General features: G+C 39.5%; 1 protein-coding gene across 6 annotated transcripts in view; it reads right to left on the bottom strand.

The window, feature by feature from the left end:
• Window positions 1–20209, bottom strand: part of CEP350 (centrosomal protein 350) — a 70210-nt gene that overhangs the window by 27131 nt on the left and 22870 nt on the right. For 5 of the 6 annotated variants that reach the window (XM_088170327.1, XM_014874755.2, XM_088170323.1 and 2 more), the window contains exons 10-27: window positions 19378–20027; window positions 18928–19049; window positions 16607–17658; window positions 15849–16002; window positions 14521–14684; window positions 13449–13638; window positions 11896–12116; window positions 11620–11783; window positions 10856–10966; window positions 10486–10617; window positions 8872–9008; window positions 8378–8497; window positions 7778–7944; window positions 7098–7294; window positions 6373–6557; window positions 5377–5464; window positions 4877–5023; window positions 3419–3576 (exon numbers count right to left, since the gene is read on the bottom strand). In XM_088170327.1, coding sequence (XP_088026453.1) covers window positions 3419–3576; window positions 4877–5023; window positions 5377–5464; window positions 6373–6557; window positions 7098–7294; window positions 7778–7944; window positions 8378–8497; window positions 8872–9008; window positions 10486–10617; window positions 10856–10966; window positions 11620–11783; window positions 11896–12116; window positions 13449–13638; window positions 14521–14684; window positions 15849–16002; window positions 16607–17658; window positions 18928–19049; window positions 19378–20027 — 4159 coding nt within the window. The remainder of the gene's footprint in view (window positions 1–3418; window positions 3577–4876; window positions 5024–5376; window positions 5465–6372; window positions 6558–7097; window positions 7295–7777; window positions 7945–8377; window positions 8498–8871; window positions 9009–10485; window positions 10618–10855; window positions 10967–11619; window positions 11784–11895; window positions 12117–13448; window positions 13639–14520; window positions 14685–15848; window positions 16003–16606; window positions 17659–18927; window positions 19050–19377; window positions 20028–20209) is intronic. The other variant, XM_088170326.1, reaches the window with a different exon arrangement.

Genomic DNA, 20209 nt, shown 5'->3' on the forward strand with positions numbered 1-20209 from the left:
ATACACTGTTATGCAGAAGCTTATAGAATATACACTTGTAACACCTTGTTTTCTGTTAATGAAAGACAAGCTATTTTTCTTTAAATTTTGGAGAGTTTCATTACTTTGATGCGGATTTCCACAGGCTCAGTTAACGTATCTCAGCCTGCCCTTTCTCATGTTATCCTCTCAAAAGACTGTATTATTGGTATTAAAGAGCATGCTGGTTTTGCAGAATCAACAATTTGTTGGTCTGAAACTTTAAACACATTTTTTTCACCTGGCGAAACCTCAGTAAAGTTATTTCTATGGTAAGGTAAGTACCAGTGAAATAGCAAAGAAAAAAGAGATTAAAGAATTTTCTTAAAACATGAACAGTTCCAGGAAAAGTCCAAGATATACCTGTCATTCACATTCTAGCTGCTAATTGTGATTTTTTGCATCAAAGTACAGACTAGAGCTCAGAATACTCAATACTTTAATTTGAAGTACTAACTGCAGAAAAATAATACTTTTTTTTAATCTACATAATTTACAGCTCTGCTTAAAACGGTATTTCGTAAAAGCATTATCATTTTAAGCTAATTCCTAATGAATTATCAAATTTATAGAAAAATACCATGCTCCATTTAGCTCTATCAAACTACAATGCAAGCTAAGAAGCACACTAAGGAAAAGCAAATGAAAATAAGCATTTAATCTGTTATTGCACAGATTATCATTCATGCTACATATGCAAGAAAAGCCAGGGGAAAGTGGTTAACTCTCTTTGACAGAGCATGCTCCTGTTCACATGCAGGCTACACAGACTCATGAGTTAAAATGCAAACAGAACTATTCTTTCATTCCCCTTTAGCAGAAGACAAATATTAAAGCTGCTTCCTAAGTAAGGAAGCCAAAGGATTTCCACCTTGCTGTGGAGTACAGCAAATCCAGCATAGCAGCCTTTCCCAGTTCCTTCCTCCAGTTCCCTTCTATTTATCATTCAGCTTCTTCCCTTGAGCCCTGTTTCCCACCCTGATTCCCCTCAAATGGCAGTTTGCCATCATTACAGCCCAAACCAAACATCTTACTGTTACTTTGATGTGTTTTACAAATAAGGACATTAAAAAAAAATAAAAATAGCAAGTCAGCACTGCTTACTGATTGAAAAGCAGTGCTATCACTACCAAAACACCTGCCAAAGGTGTGCAAAAACTGTACAAGAGGGAAATCAAGTTTTAGAGAATAATATATGCTTACACAGAATACTTCATCCTTTGAACATGTACAAAAATCCAAGACTTTTAAAACCATAAAACCAAAAACACATGACCACATAGATCACCCACAATTTCCACTTGCTCTTCCTAAAAGTAATTGTTCCCTCTCAAATCCTGGTATCCAACTTCTGAAAATTATTCTACAGGTGAGCAATATTTCCAACTACATAAAATAATAATCAAATGATGACTAAAATACCTTTAAAGGTAGAACATACTTTATATCTGCTACTATCCCTTGTAATATATGTCTTTATACAATTGTAAATGTTGCTTAGAAATGAAGTTACTTGAAAAAAAAAACATTTCAAGAACAATATTAACAAAAACACTAGCTAATAAAAAGTGGCAAAGGAAGTCTTGAATATACAAATATATCTGTCATCTTTTTTAGGATTAATACTGTTTCTCAGAATTCGTAAGCTGCAGATTGTTTTTTATCACCATTTGAAATTTGTTGAATTTGTTTGTGGGAAAAAAATAAGATCAAGACTCTCTTTTAACAAATAAATAAGATCAGAAGAAAAAAATTATTTTCTTGAAACCCTAGAAATCAGCATGGCCTACAATACACAAGGTTTTCAAGGTCTCATCTTAAGTCATTTACCAGTCTCAAAAGATACTTTGAGAATCTTCCACTATGATGATGGGCTGGTTTTCATACAACTTGGAATCCCAGGAGTTTAGTTTTGGAGATATGGCACCTCAGAAACTTTTAATTATCAGTGATTTGGGCTGTTCAGTTTACCAGATGCCACCACAGGAGTCCAAACAAAACAGCAACCAACTCAGGCTAGACACAAAGGCCACGAAACTACAACATGTTTTGAGTTTTTCCTACTTCCACCAAAGCCAACAGGCTTTCTGCTGTTGGGTTTTATTTTCATCATACTCAGATACATGCATGGGTGGGAAATGTGCTTCTCAAATGATTGCAAGCAAGCAGGCTGCTAAGGAGCCAAGGATAGCTGGCCTTCACATGGCACTGCTTGCTTTGGGATGTTTTATCCAGCTGTGTTTGGAGTCTCAAGAGAAAATAAATCCCAAAGATCACCCACACAGACTAAAGTGCAGTGGCTATCTTGGTTCTAAGCTCAGAAGAATCGTCTGAGCAAAGACTATTTCTTGTGGCAACTGGTAGAAGCCAGACTTTCAATGAATTAGTCTCAAATAAGAATTCAGGACTTCAAACTAATGAGCCCAAGCGGGTGAAGTGTTTGGGATGTTTCGTGCATACAAAGTAATTCCTACACCAGAAGTATGAAGGAACAATTTTTTATCTAAAACAACTTCATAGGTGAAATCAGAAGATTAATTTTAGGTTTGCAGACTCAGAAACTGCACACGGGTTTTGTTATTTCCTCTTGAGCCTAACAAACATTTTCATCATTTTTCCAACCTTGGAACCATGTATCTTGTCAGTTACATACATATCACCTCCATTAATAAAGAAAATATTTAAAGAATCCATCCTAGCTGATATTAACGAAATCAGAATTAAAATTCACCAGCTGGATAATTAGATAGAAATCACACACCTGACAATCTCAGTGTCTTTCTTTTAGATCTTTTAGATCTGAAATTCTAGCTTTTTTACTAGCTTTTGCATAAGATAATTGCTGTTCTAAGTTACATTTCAAATCAAAATAAAAATTTGCACCGTAATTCCAGACTCTCACTCCCTATATTTTTTTAACTCTTTAAGGTAAAAAGGGAAATACAAAATACAGGCACCATTTTGATAATTTCTCTTCGGGTCTCTCATTGCAAGAGAAACTCTGACAGGATGTGCTGTGAAGACAGAACCTGTCCATATTCCTTGTTCTTACAAACATCAATATCTTTTAAGTTGATGTGCTTTTAGCAACTCTATCAAGTACCAAGAATATTAAACCAAATCTTCTGTAATAAAACTCTGACCACATGGTCTGCCAAAATGTTTGAATCTTAGTATCATGCAAGAACTGTAGCCTTTAAATTCTTATATTCAGAGATTAATATGGTTTTATCCATGCTTCCAGTGAGCTGTTTTTCAAGCAATTCAGATCAAAGTGTGATATCAACAACACCAACATTTCTGGTGGTCATTTTTTAGTGCAGATGTTGGCCAAACCAACTTGTTCCATAAAAACAGCAAACTTTTGTAAAAGAAAAAAAAAAAAAAAACACATAGTTACTTTTCATCCATTCTGCTGCGCATTTTTTTAAGTTTCTGCATAATGCTGCTGGTCTCACTGCTGGAGATGGAGATTGGGGAAGGGCTGCGTGTTTCTGCATCAGTTGGAAGTGGGCTGGAACCATTGCTCTGCTTGATGTCATCCTCACTGGGAAGCTCCTGCAATAAAAGGGTTAACATAAAAAAGAAGCATTAAAAGAATATTCCAAAATTCTTTTTAAATTATGTTAATTTGTGTTAATTTAGCTCATAATCTCTAGATTACATGAAATACTGCTTCAGGTAAGTCTGTCCACTTGCAGATTTAACTTCATTAACCTCACTTTTATTTGACACACAGCTTTTAGCACACCCTTTCTCTCCACAATTTAAGTTTTCCCCTGTGTCCAGAACAACAAAAAAAACCCAAAAAACCATCAAAAACCAAAACCAAACCAGAAAACAAACAAACAACAAACAAAACAAAACAAAAAACAACCCCAAAACCGCCCAAAAGTCCCCCAAAGCAACAAAGCACCAGAATTCAGTTACCCAAACAGGAAACCAATCTTTTCTACAGTACTACTATTAAACTTGTGTCTTCTCAAAATTTTATAAGGAGGCAGCCAGTTACCAAAACCTCATTTTGCTACCTTGTGAAGTAGATGCAAGAAACTTAGCATAATTACACTAACACACACAGCAGGAAGTTTTGGAGTTAGTGCTTTGCACCTGACAAATAATCAAACAAAAATCAAAGCCTGAGAGATCTAAGCATCAAAATAATTCACATTCCTAAAGTCATTAGTTCAGTTTGAGAATGAACAAACACCATCTACTGTGCATTTAAAACACTTTGTAAGTTCTCCAAAGGCATTTCCTTAAATGATACTCTAAAGAAATTCATGCCTTAAGTTTGAGCTTTCATATTTTCCAGATTCTGTACTGCATTGGTGTGTAACTCTGAACTTCATATAAAGTGTTACAAGTTCTCCTCACAGCTCAGGCACACAAAACAATCCTTTTCCAGCCCCACAACCAAGGACACCCCTGAACCTTCAGGCCCAAAAAGTGCAAACAACAGGGAATTGAGGAGAGAATCTGGGAGGGTGCAGAAACTGGAGCTGGAATTGGACAATGAACCCCAATATGTAAAACTTATGAAAGTGTGAAAACTTGTGACACACCGTCCATCCTGGGTGTAGCCATGGCCAGACTCTTGTACTGACCAAGGTTTATCCTTTGAAGGCCTTTTTAATAAATACCTACTTTATTCCTTTAGTACTGTCTAGGTTCTGTTCTAGGTAGCCTCTTTAGGCATCAAAATTAAACATAAAGTGCTGAGATAAAGGGGTGAGATTATTGCAGGCAGAAAAAACTTCCAACTGATAAGTCCAATCTAGTAGCCTTCCATTTCTATTTAACATTGAAGTTGCATGGCTGAAGAGGGAAGACTCCAACTTCCGTGCTGAACACTCACCAGCTTGTTTTCTCCTGCAGACTTCAGCTTTTCCTGCAATTTCATTGTAGTCTGACGGATTCGCTCGATTTCCGCCTGCTGTTTAAGGATGAGCTGCCTCTCCTTCCGAGCAGCCTTGTTTGCCTCCTGGAGACGTTTAATTTCTGCCTTTTAGGTATAAAAGATTCAGCATAAGAACACTGAGACCTCTCTCAAGAACACACTCAAAGCTGCCACAGTGCCCTTGCTATGTGTTTGACATGACTGCAATTATGTGAAGAAGGAACTAGGCTGAACTTCAGCAGCCAAGAACTAGAGATCAGTTAATACTTCAGAGTCTCAATCGTGAGATTACAGACAGAGAAGGACCCTTGAGAACAACGTGTTGAATATGATTGAAATGCAAATAAAATTTACAGGTAAGAAATACTGCTGGTTCTCCATTCCTGTATTTGCAAGTCTGAAACATTTAATGGCTACACATGGCTTTCAATAGGACTTTCCTCGAGGGCATCCCTTACCTTTTCCTGCTGTAATCTCAGCAGCAAACCACGCTGCCTCTTTCGAATAGGAGGCATTTTATCATCCTCTCCCTTGTCTCGCAAATGCCTGCAAATAGATTGAAAGGAAGAAGTATAAATAAAGATTACTTTATCATTATTCATTATTATAAAGTAGCATGAAAAAGGTGCCCAACAAGCTTTTTACTCTTTAAAGTGGAAAAAAAAGAAGTTTACTTTTCCTATTCTGCAGAAGGGTATATACCTTAATCTTTGGTATGCTCTATGGTGGAATATTTTGCATGGTTTGGTCAGACAGACACAGTAAAAAGGCCAGTGCAGGTAATAGTTCTCACAAGAATGAGCAGAAGCTCTGCAGAGATAGCACACTCACCGTTTGAGAAACACAAAAGGAAGGACACTTGGCTCACTATCTAATAATACTTTGTCAAATCCACAATAACAAGAAATTGTAAGAAAACGTCTGCTGAACAAGGGTGCTGTCACGCAGAGAAAATTGCTGATTACTAGGATCAGTGGGTACTGCTGTTTACTAGTATCAGTGGGTACTTCAAGTGGACTTCAGGACAAAGCCTATCTTAGATTGGAAACAAATCACTAAGTACAACATGTGTCCAGATTCACAAAGTGTGACCTGAGTCAACTAAAATGACCTTGAATACACATCAAGCAAAGAAAGGTCAAACTATTTGACAGTTCTATATCTTCCTGAATTAAGATGTGTAGAGGAATGGTTGGCAACTACCTTCTCTAACTGACAACAAACATCTGCTCTTCTACTGTTTCAGTGAAATTCTTAATCAAACCACATTCAATGTAAATATCAAAGCACATTTATAAACTGGGTCCCGTTCTTTCCAATGTACAGAATACTGATGTCAGAAGATTAGTTCAACCATTAATACTTAATAAGAGAGTGGTAAGGTGGAAACAAAACCTTGAAAAGTAGAAGGAAATAAGTCAGTCAGCAGTTATATATATTCAGAGCTGCCTTACTTTTTCTGGTGCTCCAGCCAAGCCAGCTCAGCCTTGGTCTTCTCTTTGAGAGCCTTCTCCCGGAGCCGGAGCAGTGAGGACTGATGAGCTGCTCGCATTTCCTCCTCTTTCATGTACTGCCTTACCATCTCCATGGTAAACTTAGAGAAACTATCCTGCCCCCCTGAGAATGGCATGCTTAGCTCCTAGAAGGAAAGACAAAGTTGGAACAAAACCATAGAAATGCCATGGCTTTTTTTCAGTTACGAAGTGCATGTCTGTGTGTGTATATGCAGAGATATACAAAAACAGATGCAGGAAGGGAAGCTGTTTTTCTCTGAGCTTTGTGCAGACAAGCTTTTTTTGCCCTGGGCTGTGTGACAGCTTTGGGAGGTTCCTACTTTGGCCAGAGAGATGAGGAATCCTCTTGTATTTCCTAGCTGTGTGTTAGCATAGTTGGTGGACTTAATCCACTGAGCTTTTAAACCCTACCTCAAGAAGTCACTCCTCCTAAGCCACAAGGTAGAGGCTTGGATGGACTGTTCCACAAGTCATCACACTTGTACAACAATGACATACAGCATGATTCACACATCTCTCTGTTTTGAGATCCTCAGAGAACCATAGGGAGGAAAAGAACCCTCAACCCTGCAAACACAGCTAAGAACAGCTCACTGGAAGCTTATCAGCTTAACCATGTCAGCTCAGTTAATTTAATTTAACTTAAATATGGTTGCCTTATCTACCTTGATAGATGACAGAGCTGTTTTGTCTGGGGACACTTCCTCATCAGAATCATCACGACTGCCCCGCTTCTTCTCCAGGTTATTTCTGCGATGACTCTCAGAGGGCAGCAAAGACCGAAAAGATTTTTCTTCAATCTCATCCTCTGTCATGGACTCATCAAATTTCAGGGAATACTCTGTTGCAACAGAAGCGGAATCTGAGGGAACAATCGGGGAAATAGCTTTCCACTCAGTTTTGCACCATGAATGCAATTTTAGTCTGTGTCATCTAAGCAGTACTAGGGGAGTCAGAAAGACAGAGAGATAGCTAAGGCAGAAAAATGGATGTTTAGAAAAGAGTGATTTTGAGTTAGAGGACATCTGTTATGCAGCTTCGAGCGATCTAACAGATTTGTGTACACAGGTATAAACACGTCTGGAGCTGCTGAAACATTTGGTGTTGTGCCTGCAGGTTCAGCATGTGAGCATCTGGCTAAGCTAACATAGCAGAATCTCAAAGGTTCCCATCTCACTATGCCATTCTCTGCTACCTCTTAAGAGACTACAATTCACCTGGGGCTCAGCTTTCTTCACACACCTTCCCTCATTTCTTTCAGAAATTCATTCTGAAATAGCACCACCACCCTCTCTCCCCTCCCTCCCCACCATCAGACCCATCACACATCAGCAGTACAGCCAACCTTTTCCATCTGGTAGGGACAAAACACTGTCACTGGGCAAGGAATCATCTGCAGCAGTCTGAGCCTCCTCTTCAATACTGCTGGCTGTCTTCTCACGACGGGAAAGCTTTTTCTCATTCTCCTTAGAAGATGGAACTGAGGGGCTCTCCTGGCGGCTGCTGGTACTACTGTGTTATCCAGAGATTATTTTTTTTTAATACTTTGAACATTTCGAAATATTTATATTACATTACTACTGTACACACCATGACTAACATCACAACAATAAACAATATGCAGAGGGTTTGGTTTTGGTTTTAAAATGCAGTTTGGCTACTTTAAAATTCCAATTTCAAACTGCTGCTTGTTGTTTTATTCTAGCTTAGAATCCATGTGGTCTGAAGGTATGCACATCCTTTACTTGAGTAGTGATGATAAACTAACGCAAACAAATCTTCTTTCAGATTTTAAAAGAATGAGTAAGTTAGAAATTCAGTTTTAGAAGTTAGGAGAACTACAGAGAACAACGTTTTTCCAGTTCAAGATCAGAGAAGGGCTGTGAGAAACTTCATGGGACCTAACTAGATCAGGTAAACGAACATGACACAAAAAGCTTCTTACCTCTGATCATGAATCTTTGATCTTGAGGATTCAGAGTAACTATCAAACATTGGTGAGTATGTCTGTTTTGAGTCACCTGTCTCCTCTTTACCTTGTGATATGGTACCAGACTCACATTTCCTAGAAATGAGAAGCATTTTGGGTAAATCTGCATTGTCTTAAACATAGAAGTAATACAGTTTTTATAGTGTTCATCAGTTTACTAGAAGTAGTAACAACTAAAATTTCTGCTAAAAGATTTCCTAAAGCTTAAACTAGGTTAAATCATCCCACAAACCATTTAGATTACCTTTTTCTACTTTTTTTATGTAGAGTTTCAAAGAATTAGTTAATGTCACCTTTGGTGTACGCTTTTAAGGGCATAAAGATGGAATCCAAGTTCATCTTAAATGTTCACTCATTATGACATTGTAACATTTTCTGTAAGAACAGGTGAAGCAAAACCTAACAAATCTTACTTCTCCCCTCCCAAAAAGTGAAATATTAAGTCAAACCTGTTTGTATCAGTTTGGGCCCTCAGCTGCTTCATGAACTCTGAATGGTGCTGCCGCTGGTGGTCAAACAAGGTGGAGACTGGAGCAGCTGGGGCACTGACAGTGTCTGAGATCTGGGTCCGTGCTAACTCTGTCATCTGAGTACAGCAAAAAACATGGGAATACTGTGAGCTTAGCAGCATCAAAAAGCTTCTGGAAGACAAAATGATCATTCTGGCAGGCAACTTAGTGATTTATAACAACTGTATAAGACATGGGGTTACAATGGTTTGTAACACGCCATGTCACTTCTGGTGGTAAAGGTGTATACTGCTCTGTAAATACATATTCCTCCATACTCCATTCCTTTACACATAATAAATTACAGTGTACGTTCAAAAATATTCCCAGAACATTGGTGACAGGTGGTGACTGCTGCATTCCAGTTAAAACAAATGGCTGCTCAACTGAGTACCTGGAGTCACTTGTGAACAGAGATGGAAAAGCTACTCTGCTGACCAAGCATCAGGGACCAGGTCATCCCCATCAGCCTCTCTACCAGCACCCCTTATGCTCAGACTTCAAACTTCAATCAAGACTTAAAGAGATTAAAACCCTATGCCAAATAAAAGTTGTCTTTTCTGTTTCTCCTTCATTGCTTCTTAACTGGTTTCTACCCACTTCAGCTCTAACAACTACAAATGTTTCCTTGTCTTTATCCAAGACTCCACTACCGACTCTCAATGACCAATACACTGCATCTATTTAAGGTGTCTGAGCTTTTCTGCTCCTTTAACCCATTCTTGTCTACTCAAAAATTATTTAAACTTCACATATTTGGTAGAGCTCAGAACAAGTATATCAGTATTATTCTACAATTCCATTACTCATCATAAAACCAGCCTTAGTGAGCACCAACATGTGAACGAGCTGTGAAGAAACAGTTCTGTTCACACTCATCAGCCTTTTGCACTCTATCCCATAATACTGACCCACTGTCACTGTGATTTCTAAACTGTGATGGAGTAAGAGCATTTCTTGGTTACTGTGTTCATTATCCATGTTTGAAGCAGCTGCTACATACGGGAAACAAGAAGTATAAAAACTGATAAACTAATAAATATTCTGTATAGCACAAGAACAAAGAGATTCAAAACAAGGGAACTTCAAACTCTGTACCAAGTCAAGAGCTTTGCTGAAGATTCTCTTTTCTCCCTTTTTTAAAAAATTTAATTTTTGTTCTTCTACCTTCAGCAGTAAGCAAAATTGCAGTTCTCTGCTTTTCTAATTTAATTTGCACATGAAACAGATATAGGATCAATCCCTGATGGAGAGCAACTCTTACAAACTAAAGATGCTCTGTTCGCTGTCATCAATCTATCCTGGAAGAACAAACTTCTTAACAGTTCATTAACTGGAAGATCATAAGAATAAGGAACAGGGATTTAAGGCTGCTGATTGACTTCTAAGTAACGATGCCAGAGTAGCTCCTTTGAAGTCCTATCATTTGTCATGTTATGAAACTGAAGAAGTTGTAACAAGAATGACACCAAACAGAAAATAACTTAAAAGGCAAGAAAGTATTCAAGTAATACTGCAACAAAAATATCTTTTCTCTTTTCCTTAGGGCCTCACCTCACGGAGCTGGTGAGCTGCATCTGTAGAGAGCAGTGCAGGCTCTGCCTGTTCAGCTGCAGCCTTGCACGGGGGCTCCTGCCCAGCCTCCTGCCGTGACTGCACCAGCTGCTGCAGTGACTCTGCATGGACCTATGCAGAAAACACAGAGGGCTCAGCTCTTCAAAATGGTCTGGCTATAGTAACTACAGATTTATTTCTCAAAATCTGACAGAAAAAAGTTTGGAATAGGCCCTATTCTTTTAGCTATATTAAACCCTTTTGTCACTTTTGTATGTTCACAGCTTCAAATTAAGGATACCTGTAAGCATGGATTTACTTACAACATTTTGCCTCTTACATACTCCACATTTTGGAAGGGCAGTCTTACCTGAGCTGCTTTCTGCCTTGCCTCTTCCAGTTGTCTCTGACTTTCTAAAGCTTCTTGTTCAGCCTTGATTTTCCAAAGAGCCAAGTCCCGTTCATGGCGCTGCTGTTGTGCCTACAGATCAGGAAAACAAGTTTTAACTGTGCAAGTTAAACATAAAGATGTGATTTGCCTCAGCCACTGGTTGCAACTATCTGGATCTGGACCTACTCTGCTGGGGTGTCTCTTCTGCTTAAACAGAATTTTTAACCCACTGACCCTCTTCCTTTTCAAGGCAGTGCACATTCCCCATATTCTTCCACCACAGTGCAGAAAAAAGTTTAGGAGATCAATTAATTCAACAAACTAGAATAAACCATCTTGTCAACGTAAGGAAACTTCAACCAAAACTATTGTTTTTGTGGAATAAAACAAATCATCCAGCCCAAACGACTACACTGCATGACACTGGAACTCGACATCAATCCCAGTAAACAATCATGCTTTTATCTGAGGAACAGAACCAAAACAGTGATTCCAGCTAATGGTATATTAATGACACATATTCCAGCGTAGTTACTTCCTTGGTATCGACTTAAAAAAAAAAAAAGATAACAGACGTAAATCCTAAAATACGGCCATTATCAGAGATGCCCATTACGATTTCTCTGCACTGCTAACAAAAGCTTAACTTGCCCCAACTTGATTAATTTTCTTGCAAACAAACAATAAAAGGAAAAAAAAACCCACAAAAGAACAGTTAAGACAAAGAAGTATTTTCCCATTACCTTGAGAATCTGAGCCAAAGAAACACTCTCCTGCTGGGCAAGGGAAATGCCTCGTACTCGCTCCAGATCCGAGAGCTGCCGCACGGACTCCTCGATAGCGCTCAGGTAGTTCAGCTCTGCTGACAAACGGTGCTGCAGCCCCGCAGGGGAGAAACGCATGCACCCTGCAGGACAGCACACACTGCTCACCTCACTGACCTCAGTGTCCCACACCAAAAACTCAAGGGAAAACGCTGTGGCTGCTCTGGCATCAGCTTAGTTTTTACAAATACTCACCGCTTGCTGAGGCTGCCCCTGCTGCAGACCTGCTGGTTCCCAGGCCCACGTCAGGGAAGGCCACGTTTGGCCTCAGCCCTGGGGCTGTACCTCCAGAAAAGCCAGCAGGTGACTTGACTCTTTCTGCTGTATTGCCTACAGAATCCAACTGCAACATCTTTTGGGAGCTGGGAGATGGGGAAGAAGTCGGTGTTTTCTGGGGTCTTCCCTTGTCTGAGAAACTGACAGTGAAACAAAAACCAAAAGGAGTCAATAATTCTCCTAGTCCAGCCATTTGATAAAATAAAGGAATAACCCTGATCTTCCACTCCTACATACAAACAGATCATGCAAAGGGCACAGTCTGTTCAGTTTGCACAGGCCCAGTCTGTCTTCAGGAAATGTCCTCATGAGATGGGTTTTGTCCCTAAATTCCAGTTCAGAGTTAAGTTTCTAGAGCACCTGGTTTTTCCCCAAGTATTAAACCTAGTTAGCACATACTGACACACAAATTTATTTTTTTTTTAATAACACACTATCTTCATGTTCTACATGACCAGACAAGCAGTTTCAGTGCCTCCTGTTAGGAGTCTGGCATGAGAAAGTCAGGATACAGTCATCTGTATGTGCATTGAAAAAAGTGAACAGTTTACTATCAGGACATGGAAGCAACTGATTGTGACAAGCCACTGCCCCGAGTCTTGACCTCTCTTCTAAAATGCAATGGAGACCAAAACTCGACTTGAACAATTTGTAAGATATTATGGTAACACTTCTTGAGAAAATACATTTCTTTTTTAAACAGAGAAAATTATACAGATGCTTCTTAAATTTCCTATTTCAATTTTATTAGGCTGAAGAGGATTAACAGTGGCTGTTTAAATCTTTTGGGAAGACATTCTGCTTTACTTGGCACATCTTAGGACGTCAAAGGACCTTTCAAACCCAATCCTGGATGTCAGCAACAGTCACCAAAAGAAGCTAATACCTCAGAACTGCTCTAAACCAACACAGAATGAGAAATCACTCATATTATTTGATGCTTTTTAGAAAAAAGTGCAGTGAAACCTAAGTGTTTCACAACCTCCCTCATTGGACAATTAGCAGAAAAACTGCATCTTTAGCTAGACAAAAAGAGGTTGCAACAGAAAAGATATATTTCTTTCTTTTTTTAATAGACTCTTTTCCAAGGATGGGTTCATCTCTCAAAAGGTATTGACTCACAGAGCTGGATAGGCTTTGTGAGTATTAGCTGAACACAAGTACAGCCAAAACTGTCTGTCTATCTACTGGAAAAAGAAAGGTGACTGCACGGGTTGAATAGACCCGGACACATTTCTAACAGACCTTTTCTAGAAGAGGGAAACAAAAACTGTATTTCGATGTTTAAGGTACTAAACATGACAGGATACCACATTTCATATTTAAAATACAAGGAAAAAATGTTTTATGCATGCACAGCCTACTAACATTTGACCATTTCTGTTACTCCCCTTTTGCATAACCAAAGACACAGCCTGTAACACTACCAAGCATCATTATATTTGCATAAAGTCTTATAACATTCCTGTTACCTCATCAGGGAGTGTCCAGACAAGTTTTCCAGTGTGCTGTCTGTATCTGGGTTCTGCTCATGCTCTTTATTAGAAATTCTGCTACTCGTTAAGGATTTCTTAGTCTGTTGGGATCCCCTCTCTAATTCAGACAGTATTTTATCTCCTTCCACAGAAAAGTGGTGAGAACTTCCATTGAAAGAGTCCAGCCCTAAGAAGCAAAAATAGGGTCAAAAGTTTGTTTGGTTCTACATGTGAATACCTTACAAGCCCCAAAACAGTGACGTTTTTCCCCAGTTAAAGAAGCCTTTGAGTTAAAAGTCTATAGATCCAACAAGCAAGAAATGTAGAATTGGCAATGAAGTTCTCTTCTGCATATTGTGTTCACTGCCAAAACTGTCACTCAGCTTTCATTTCAGCACACTATCCATTTAAATAAGGAAAACACATATTTAATTCTTTACTACTAATAATCAGAATATAGCCTAGCTTTCTGGGGGAAAGGTAAAGAGTTTTGAAAAAATATGAAGAGAATTTAGAATGTCTAATCCTATTTTTGTCATGTTTCTATTGGCTTACGACCTAGCTTTTTTTATCCATTGCTTATATACTATGAGTGCACCAAGCCTCAAATTTCTTCATGCTTTTGTAAAGTACAGGTTACCACAGAAACCAATGTATTTATTAATTTGTGCACTGATGAAGACTAACTGTGATCCAAAAACAAAACATTCAGCAAATTTGTTGTCACCTTCACAAACATGACCATAACTCAGAAGCCTATTGGCATTTCCTTAGTACAGAACCTAAGGATAGTTCCCACATAATATTAAAATTAACTGATTTATTAGAAGGCTGATTTAGGAAATGAGATTTTTCAATGCTGTTAGCAACCTCTTGCTTATTTGTATTACTGTATTTTAAGGTCAGAGCATACCAAAAGTCAAAAAGAATCTAAGAAGGAATCCCTGGAGCAATCAACCAGTCATTCTATCAGTATTAGATTACAGTTTCCAGATATGCAGGAGTGCAATTTTCCTAACAAGAAAAGCCTTGATAAAAAGGATACTCTATAGCCAAGTATGGCACTTACGTTCCCTTTTGCCTCTCTTTTTAGAGGAAGCAGATGAGCGGGAGGACGCCGCAGACCGGGCTCCAGACGAGTGCTGAGAACCAAGATCCACAGATCGGGGCTCGAGGGGTGACCTCCTACTGGGAATTTCTTCCTGAATGCTTGAATTACTGCTGCCAGCAACACTAAAAAGGAGCACATGGATGGTGAGTAAGGACTTCCAGCTTCCATGTGCACTGTGCACAGGAAAACTACTACACTTTGAATTAGAGACAGATGACTAAACTGCACTAATCAGCCCAACTAGAAAAGCATTGGTTTTGAGATTAAAAACGATGACAGCTAAGACATTGGGAAGTTTGATATGATATTGAACATACTGAAACATATTTCCAATAATATGAGAGACTAAAAGATGGATAACAACTGTCCCCTCTAATTTTAACTCTTAAGAGCTATTTTACTCCATACCTGAACAACACAAGAATAACTCAAAGTGTGACTGCATTTCAGATAATCTCTGGACATACAAATATCAACTGCCAGAAATATGAGCAATTTTTAATAAAGGATTACAAAAGACTTGCAAAAAAGAGATGCCAACGCATCATACACTAAATAATACCAACAGAAGAAGGAAGTTTTACTCAAAGTTTTTTGCAGCCAACATTTTCAGTGTGCAAAGTACCTTTTAATTTTTTTTCTTCTGAAGTTAAGTATCATTGGCACAAACATACTTGTGGCCTCTCCCTCAAGTTGCCCATAAGATATAAATACAGCTCATTAGAAAAAAGAGGGTCTTGGAAAATTCAGGAAGCCATGTAGTAGATACGGAGAGTCTAGGATCTACAAATTTTAATCTGAACAAAAGCTTCCAAAAATTCTTACAGACAGTTTATGTATCCATTACTAAGTAAGCACTGACAAATGCTTACTGAAAGCAGTTACATATTTACTACAAAGTTTTGAAGTACTGAAGGCATTTTCAGACTTAGAAATAGCTTTTCTATATTTTCTGAATTACAAGACTACTCAACTGAGCATTACTGTAGCCACACAAGTCAGAACTAATTTTCACCAGACTACAAAGGGTAAGAATCTTGTCTAAAGCAACCTGTCCAGGCTAAAGAACAGCAAAAATTAGACAGGGAACAGGAATACTGGACTCTGTCTTAACTATGGTGGCTGCTGTATTTACTGCAAGGTCCTAAGAAAGTACTTCTTCACTTTGACTACTGTAATACAGCACAGCAGCAAAGATATCCAGCATATTATGAAACAAATTTTGTATTAACTATTTTCTCTCGAATTCTGCATTTTTATTTTTCTAGGAAGTCTAACTCAGTTACCTGAGGTCACGTGAAATCTTTTTGTCTGTTAAAGTGCTGCTTCCCTGCGATGAGGCAAAATCGTCGTCGTAAGAAGCCACGCTCTCTGGAGGGCTCATGGCAGGGAGCAAAGGGCGCAGAAGGGCAGAGCCTCCCTTCAGCCTTTCTTCAAACACTGGAGTGTGGAGAGAGAAGGGAGAGGACAAAAATTATAACAAATACAAACATACATCAAATAGGTAATTCGAATTAAAATGCTCCCAACCATGAGTTACAACGACTTCCTTTCAAACACAAAATCATCAGGAGAAGAGCAGTACAGCTGTCCCTTGGCAGTTTTAACACAATATAACAAGCCTTCTTCTTTTTTGTAAATTATAAAAATTTTTACGTCATTAACATACTCCAAACAAAACATTCTTAAAGATCACAGTGCTTTAGAGTCACCTGCAGAAAATTCCATGCAACCATCTTTAAAGAAAATAATATGAAGGTAAAAAGAATCAAGAAAAACCACAAGACAAAAATCCACTTCTCAGAAAACATTCAGAGTTTCCAGAATCTCAGAAATGAGAAGTTCCAGGCCAGACAAAGTACTCATAAAAAGAGGAATAAATTTGTACAAAATGCATGAGACAGTTGTAAATCATGTCTTAGGCAGATTCACATTTGAGACCACTGAAAGCACATTCCTTAACTGTGAAATATGAAGTGCAAGGAGCAGTAAGACTGGGAAAAGAGCAAATCGCAAAAGGTTTGAGAAATGTTTCCATTTTTACCTTTTCCGTGAAGTTGGTAATTCTTTGCAAAGATGTTGATGACACTGTGGGGACTTCCCTTTGCCAGTTCCTCCCAGGGCCCCTTGCTGTGCGTGTCATTTGTCTGAGTGAGAAGTGGGGAGTACCTCTCAGCTGCTTTCTGAAACTCCTTTATGGGCTCAAACGCATTTCTCTCTCGAATGCAAAAATCCTTCTCTTTTAATGTCTCCAACATCTTCAGTGGCAGCTGCTTGTGCTGGCCTCCTTCCTCTTCTGAGAGGTTTTCATCACTCAGGAGAGGCCCTTCGCTGATGGAGTCAATGCTGGACTCATGAGGAGTCACGGCTTTGCTCAGAGGATATGCCTGGCTCTCACGCCCTGGGGAGTCTGTCTGCCTCTTGGATAAATGTCCCAGGACCCCTTCATGCCTGTTAGCAGCAGGAGACCTCAATCCAAGGCTGATTACATCAGTAAGAGGTCTGATAGTCTCAGGGAGCTTTTTAAATTCACTAAGGTTGCCTACCCCAGGAAGGTTGTCATCGAAGGCTGTATGAGACACACAGGCACCCAGCATCCTTTGAAGTCTGGCTGAAAACATATTTTCATTTTCCTCCCTCACAGGAGGGCTCACAGCCTTTGCCCACCGTCCGTCATCGTGGTTTTCTTGCATAAATTCTGAGTTCCACATGGTACCATAGTTGATACCAGCGCCAGCCAACTTTTTGGCTTCAGTTTCAATCCTGCTAGAAAGGGAAGCAGCTGTAGCTTTCAAAGCTTCAAGGCGATCTAATTTGCTCTTATACTGGCTGGCAGAAGGTTTTACTAAGAGGTTTTCCTGTGCAGTAGATGAATTCAGGTACGACTGAGGCATCAGGGACCCCCCAGGGGCAGAATGGCTCCTCCTGCCTGCCAACATCGCGTCGCATTCCTTTGACAGAAGGTCCATCTGCTCCAGACTCCAGAGCTGCGAACAAGGGCCTCCACTTGAGCCCAAGACAGCTTGTGGGTGGGGCAGCTGGACTCTCGGGCTCAACCTGTCTGGCTGTACCCATGGAGGCTCCATCAAATCACTCCTGAAATGAAAAGTCAATATTTATGTTGATGACTTACGTGATTATTAATGTCTTAGATTAAAGCATCGTTGCCACAGTTTATTTTTAGGACAAAATACTTTTTGGTGGAATCAGAGGGGTGGGGAATGGGACAGTAAACAGATACACAATGTTATTTAGCAACAAACCAAACAACACAGCACCTCCCAAATCTGAAATGCCATTGATGGTGTACTCTTTGTTTTAGGGTTGTAACAAGTTGAAGTTTTTCACTGTCAGCAGTAAGTCTTTTCTAAAAACTTCCTGACTCCAAAAGGGAGAATTTTTTTTCCTTATCACCTGCCCATGTTCAGAACACTAGAACATCTCGGAAGTCCCCGCCAAAAAACTTATTCCCTGATTACTGCAAGGGTCTCTGAATACCTTACACAGTCCTGTGACTCTCATCTCTCACCTACTGTTAGCAATTACATTTCTTCTTTGATGTTACACTAACAATATTTACTATATGGTTTAGCTTTTGATTCTACACGACAGTAGTACATGGCATTCCCAGTGAGCTCCCTTGAACTCTTCCAGAAGGGAACAGGTCTCATTGCACTTACTAAGTCAGAGTACAGAATCTGAAGCAAGTATACATTTAATAAGCAGACATTCATTATGTAGTTAAAAATGTAAACACTTGCACAATAGGGATATTAAGGATATCCAAGAAACTTCAAGATTTTTAGTTTCTTACATCTAAGTATTTGGTTAGGCACCTTGACTTGCAGAAAGAAAACTTTGATGATACACTGAACAATTCAAAATTGGGAAAGCTGCATGAAAAAAATTGGGAAAGGCTAGTTCCAAGCAGAAGCAGAGGTGTTTGGTACTTCATAGAGAGTAAATAATGGCTGAATGCAAGACAATAGATTAAACAGCATCACTGAGCAAATCAAGTAAGAAAAGTCAACAGATATATTCATACGATTGGCTTCTCTTGTCCAATGGCAATGCCAGAGGAAATAAGAGTGTCCTTATACGAAATACACATCCCACTGATGTCAACAAAACATTACCAACAACCACCATTCACTACTTATTTACACACTCACAAACTAGCCACAGCCAAAATTTTCATATGGTTTCCTGCATCAGTTTCCTCTTTATTGCGAGAAAATGCTGTAATTGACATGAAGACAGTTACTCTCACTGGAACAGGAACTCAAGAGCCAAGGCTATTTTCACCTTTAAGAGAGATGAAAGCAGGAGCACTTTCCTCTCTATCCCAAGGCCCCATTTGCCTACCTCAGTAGTGGCAGCTGTGGTTCCGAAAGGGACATGTCACTGCTGGAAGATGCACTCGGAGGACGCTCTTGAGCCTTGTTTTCTTTGTCAGATTCCCCAGATGGTTGATAACCAGGTCTGGGCTAGAGATGAAGACAACCAGAAAAATGCATTTTCTAAAGTGTGTCAGAGTTTAGGAGCTCTTGCCTCATTACAATTGAAAAGGCTTCTCTTTAAAATAGAAAGATGATTTTCAATCAACTTTCTCGTAGGCCTTGCTGGGCCAAAAAGCAGCCACTAGCAAAGAGACTGCACATTGAAATGACTATGTTTAAGCAAATCTACACATTTTGATTTGTTCTTTCTTCTTAACCGATAACCACCAGAACGGCACAAATCACAACCTCCCTAAACATACCACCTCCTATTCCTGCAAACAACTGCAAGACTAAGTTAGTGAATCAGCTGTACCTGTGTTTCCTGCACCGTAGGCAGCTGAGGTGGCTCTTCTAAAAGTGTTCGTTCTAGCAAGAGTTTGGAATAGGTTTCCTGTAACCGTTTGGCTGCTGAGGACTCAGGAGGAGGCACATTCTTCACTTTAGTAACAGCCTCCTTCTGCTTTCTATAGAGCTCTTGGAGCCTTTTGTTCTTCTGTTCTGTTGCCTCCTTTTGTGCTTTCTTCTCTTCATTCTGCTTCTTCTTCCTCTCCTCCTGCTGCCTGATGATGTATTGACGAACCTCATTACTGTCATAGTGGCGTTTCTTAGAGATCACCTGAGGCTCCTCACTGGCTGCTACCTTGTCCGGTTTCCTTTTGGTGGGACTGTGGCTCCTCATATTTTGAGTAGGCAAAACAGATTTTTCATTCTGCTTTTCCCCATCCGCCTCTTGCTTTGTACTCATGGAATCCAACTGCAGGTCATCAAGAATTCCACGTATTTCCATGGGCAGGAAATCCTTGTTTACAGAGGTATGATCTTGGTTATCACCTGGAAGAGCAGCATCCAGTTTTCTCAGATTGGTCTCAGACCGTACTTTACTTCTTGACCTTTCGGAACTTCTCGAAGAGCTCTTACGGGTAACATCCAGTCTAGAATCAGAACCTGTCCTTCCAATGCAGCCTGTTAAAGAATGAGAAGTCAAATACGTCAGGTAACAATTAAATTTGCGAAAACAGCTGCAAAAAGAAGCATGAGGGAGGAGGGCAGATCTGGCTATAAACAGGTCTTGGCTTCATTCAGTGTCACAGTCTGAATGTGGCAGCCTTTGCTCAGATTGAGCCCACACCCTTTCTACTCTTACC

The sequence above is a fragment of the Sturnus vulgaris genome, chromosome 9 (assembly GCF_052056855.1).
Source record: "Sturnus vulgaris isolate bStuVul1 chromosome 9, bStuVul1.hap1, whole genome shotgun sequence".
NCBI lineage: Eukaryota > Metazoa > Chordata > Aves > Passeriformes > Sturnidae > Sturnus > Sturnus vulgaris.